The 4,791-nt window shown below is 29.0% G+C and overlaps 1 protein-coding gene across 1 annotated transcript; it reads right to left on the bottom strand.

The window, feature by feature from the left end:
* Positions 1-224: 224 nt before the first annotated feature.
* Positions 225-2,441, bottom strand: LOC137808410 (S-adenosyl-L-methionine:benzoic acid/salicylic acid carboxyl methyltransferase 2-like). Its single transcript, XM_068609501.1, has 4 exons — positions 2,298-2,441; positions 1,672-2,070; positions 1,298-1,552; positions 225-1,074 (listed from the first exon to the last, which is right to left on the bottom strand). Exons 1-4 carry the CDS (start codon positions 2,370-2,372, stop codon positions 724-726), a joined length of 1,080 nt encoding a protein of 359 aa, XP_068465602.1. The 5' UTR covers positions 2,373-2,441; the 3' UTR covers positions 225-723.
* Between the last annotated feature and the right edge of the window lie 2,350 nt (positions 2,442-4,791).

Genomic DNA, 4,791 nt, shown 5'->3' with positions numbered 1-4,791 from the left:
GCGTCCAAGAAATTAATTAGAACAATGCGAACTAACTAAGAAACCAAAGTTTTCCAGGAGATTAAACAATAAAAACAACTGCTGTAGAGAATTAAAAATCGAAACTTTTATTAAACAAAACCTCAAAACTCAATGGAAAATTACAAAGGAATCAACAAAAAAGGTTTAGCCTTCCATGCGGAGGCAAAACAAAAGAATTACTAAGAAGAAAATAAACTAAAAAATTTTATTCTTAACAAACACAATAATTTTATTCTATTCCAACTTAATATTTTTGCTAGTTATATCCAGCAAAACACACATACAGATACAAACACTACAACAATCATTAAATAGAAACCAATCAGAGACACACAAAATAATTAGTTGTTATAATAACTAAATTATAAATCATTTTAGAGATTAAAAAAATTATTGGTTTCTAAATTAGTTTATATTATTTATAAACCATTTCTAAATTAGTATCTAATTAGTTACCAAGGTTTTAACTACCAATTATTTAGATTCTAAATTTGGTAGTAAAAACTTTGGTAGCTAATTAGATCTTAATTTAAAAACTACTTATCACTAATATAAATTAATTTAGAAATCAATTATTATTTTTTGTCTAAAATATCTCTAATTTATTCACTATAACAACTAATTATTTTTTCTGTAGTGAAACTTCTTGCTTATTCTTTAAATTTATGAACTCAGTTTTCTCCTCAGGTGCAAAGTTCTTGTTCATGTCTTTCTAGTCAATAATAAAGTGACACTGATTAACTGAGTTTTCTCCTTGGACAAACGATGAGCCAAGATTTGTTTGTAGCGGGTGAAAACCTCTTCAATGATGTCTTCACCAAAGTGACTAACCAGCATAGGTTCTGCCAAAGCCCTCATCCACTGCGCCACATCATCACCAATTGATTCAAACCTTTCAGGTTCAAAGTCAAGAGTGTCCCGGTTCATTTCAGACACTTCTAGACGATTGATAGAAAAGGATCCTTCATTAAGAACTTCCAATTCCACTTCAGATGGTGATGGAGTGTACTGTGGGATGTTAAAACTGTCTACTTGCTCTTCCTTTATCATTCCCTGCAGCAAAACAGTGAAAACATTTATATACATGCATCTTGCCAGATTTATATACATGTTTCAACAGACAACTTAGGAAATTAATATTAAACAATACAATTTTTATATAAGAAACTTAGGAAAGAGAATACTAAAGAAAAGAAGCCCTTATTAATGTTAAAAAATCAGATTGTCATGTATGGTTGAGTCATGTTTTCACCTCCTCAGAAAGTGGATTCATTACCTGAGAAACCATATCATTAAGAGCCGAAGCCATAAGCTCCCAAATGTAGCAAAGATTATTCTTGCTACATGGATCCTCGTTGCTTCTCCCCAAAAATGTCAGAACCATACGACCTCCTTCAACTAATTCCTCTGCTCGACACTTGAGAAAAAGACAGAAATCTCTTTGAAATTGGTCATAGTAAGCTCTCACAACATTTGTTGGGCTTGTTCTACCTATATAGATATTTCCCTTGTTGTCTACACCCTCAGGAACCTAATATAATCACCAATACATAATTATTAGCTATACTTCATATATTATATTACCAACTCCTACAAAATACAAATGTGAGTACAACTAACAAAAATGCTCCATTTTGCATATGCATGTACCTTAGACAGCCAATGAAGGCTGTAAGAGGAGTGGACAAAATGCAAACTTTGACTTGGGAAAACCCTGCCATAGAAAGATCCGGGAACCCCAGAGAAGTAGCATGGACCACTTTCCATTTCATTTTGCAATTTCTCTTTAAAGCTGTCAATGGACTTAAAGATGTTGTTGAAGTCATTCCCAGAGAGATCATTTAGAAAAACCTTGTATTCTGGAGATTTATGGTTCAGCTGTTGGCAAAGCTTCTCCACAGTCTCGATGAGTTCAGACACAACAAACAAAGTATTTGGTCCAGAAGAGCAACCCAAATCTGCAACTGCCAAACTTCTGGGGAGTGCACTGCAATAGAGGCTAGTTATGGCTTCCTCTCTTATTGACTTTGTCAAACAAATCCCCTTTAGCTGCATAACAAAACAACCAATGATTGTACTGTGAAATTCTTTTTAAGTGATAACTGAACTTATTGCTAATGAGAGAGAAAACATAAACAATAATATTGCGTATATTGTATATAACATTGCTCTTCAAATCAAAATTCTATTTATAACTTTGTTTTTAATGGGTGAAATGAACACAGACAGCAAGCATGATCACAAGCTGAGAGTGTTGTGAACATCTAACACTATACCTGAACAAGAGAGTTGTTTGCATAGCTAGCGTCTCCAACGCCACCGTTCATGCACAGTACCTGAGCTACTTCCATTGTTTTCTTTTATATCTCTCTTTATCTCGATTTGGGATATTCTCCTTAACTAAGTGCTTCTATGCTTCTGATCAAGTTCATACCATACCTGTATATATAGATGTGCAAACTCTGTCATTAACATTTCATCACATAAAATATCATGTGTTGTGCCTATCATGACTTTAAGTGATTGATATTTGGTACAATGTTGGTCCTTTATTACTGAGAACTTCTGGTTGCCAAACTATATATATTAACTACCATTAGGCTATTCATTAAAGTCACGAAACATACGAAACATAGTGAAGTTGATAACGACCTTAGCCCTTTGTTTGGATGCTTGGATAAAAAATGGTGAGGGAATGAAAAAAATACAGAGAAGAAAATAATTAAAGTGGGAAATAAGGTTCATTAAATGGAGTAAATTAGAGTGAAACAAGAAAAGAAGGTTAGAATTGTAGTAAAATGATAATTAGTAGCGTACTTTTTCAACAAACACAATTTTGTTCCTTTCTCGTTCTCTTTCTTCATAAATGTCAGCGGTATATAACTGTTTTCCCTTTTTAGTCATAATGTGCTATAATTTCATTTTTGTTCTATTAATTAACCTTATCTTTATCTTTAAGGTTGAAATTTCTAAGGTTATGTTTGTTTGGTTATTTTTATAAATATATATATTTTTTAAAATTATTATATTAATTAAATCACTCACAAATTTTTTCTTCATTATTGTATTTTACTTTCAATTATCTTTCTCTTATAATTTAAATTTTTTTAAAAATTGATTCTAAGATTGTCTAATCTTCCCTGGTTTGAACCATTGTCTCTTGTACCTGGATCACTTCTCTTTCCCTTTCTTGTACTCGCTCTCTAATACTCGGTCGGAAGTTAAACGGTAAAAGTTCTCCAACGATAAAGTAAATACTTTTATATAAGAGTGAATTATATATTAATAAAAGCATACCTTATTTTTGTGTGACAATGCTTATTTATAGTGCTCATAATGTGTTATTTTGCTTATGAGTTGTACTTAATACATATCTTTACTAAAATATAATTACTTGAAATATCGTGTTACCAGATTTATAGCATATTACCTTATTTATCACTTTTCTATTTATAATAATAATAATTAAAAAATATGATGCACTAAAATAATTAAATATTTAAAAATATTTAAAAATAAAATTATTGTTTTTTAAATTAAAATATTGGAACATATCTCAATAATTGAAAGAGAGTGAAATGAGTACACATTTTGGTGACTCAGTATTTATCATTTAATATTGTACTAAACATTTTAGTTTCCAATGAGACAAACATGTAATTTGTAAATGAGTAATAATAATTATAAAATAATATACATAAAATAATTAAATATTATAAAAATATAAAAAATGCAAAAATATTTAAAAATGAATTTACTATTTTTTTTTTCAATTCAAATATTATAATATACCTCCTCAATAATGGAAAGAGAGTGAAAATATATGACATTTTGGTAACTTAACAAATTATCATTTAACATTATAAGAAATTGGTGTGTTTCTAATAAAACCAACAACACAATTTTCGTAAATGAGTAAAATCATAATAATTAAAAAACATGATACAATAAAATAATTAAGGGTAATTGATGCAAAATATTTAAAAATGAATTTATTATTTTCTAAGTGAAAATATTGGAACAAACATCATTCATTAAAAGAGAGTGAACACATTTCACTCAATTGATAATTCAACAAATTATCATTTAACGATGATGTAAACATTTCAATTTCCAAACAAACCAAACACACAATTCGTAAATAAATAATAATAAGAAGAAGAAAAAAAAATACGATACAATACAATAATTAAAATTTACAATAATTAAAATTTATAAAAATGTAATTGATGCATTGAGTAAACATTAGATACTCCGTATATAGTAGACACTCTCTCTAGATGCTCACTTGTACATGCTTTAGATGCTCACTTGTACATACTTGAGTTGTAAGTGTTATAAACATAGGGTACTTTGATGTAGACCCTTTCAACCGTCTTTATAGGTGTAACTATTGGCTTGGATGATAGTGGTAAGAAAAGAAAAAAAAAACATACCTTTTTACTATATAATAAAAGTATTTAATAATATTATTAATAAAAATAAACAATAAAATTTTTAAAAAATTTAGAATTTTGGTGGTTATCATATTGTTTCCGTTAAAAGTCTTGGATGTCGGATAAAAAAAGGCGAGAGAATGAAAAAAATTTAGAGAAGAAAATAATTAAAGTGGGAAGTAAGGTTCTTTAAATGGAGTAAATTAGAGTGAAACATATGGTAAATGAAAAAGGAAGTGTTTCAATGAAAAGAATATAAAAGAAAGAAAGTTGGAATTGCAATAAAGTGATAATTAGTAGCAAAGTGTTTTCATACTCGGACACTCCTTTTAAA

Source organism: Phaseolus vulgaris, chromosome 3 (assembly GCF_000499845.2).
Source record: "Phaseolus vulgaris cultivar G19833 chromosome 3, P. vulgaris v2.0, whole genome shotgun sequence".
Taxonomy (NCBI): Eukaryota; Viridiplantae; Streptophyta; class Magnoliopsida; order Fabales; family Fabaceae; genus Phaseolus; species Phaseolus vulgaris.
This window is presented reverse-complemented; position numbering and strand designations above follow the sequence as displayed.

What these genes read in the sequence shown, in the direction of transcription:
- LOC137808410 (XM_068609501.1), bottom strand. Translation starts at nt 2,372, where the DNA reads ATGGAAGTAGCTCAGGTACTGTGCATGAACGGTGGCGTTGGAGACGCT. An exon ending in CAAACAACTCTCTTGTTCAG is followed by an intron (nt 2,071 to 2,297) that starts GTATAGTGTTAG and finishes TTTGTTATGCAG; the next exon opens with CTAAAGGGGATTTGTTTGAC. An exon ending in GCCTTCATTGGCTGTCTAAG is followed by an intron (nt 1,553 to 1,671) that starts GTACATGCATAT and finishes TGATTATATTAG; the next exon opens with GTTCCTGAGGGTGTAGACAA.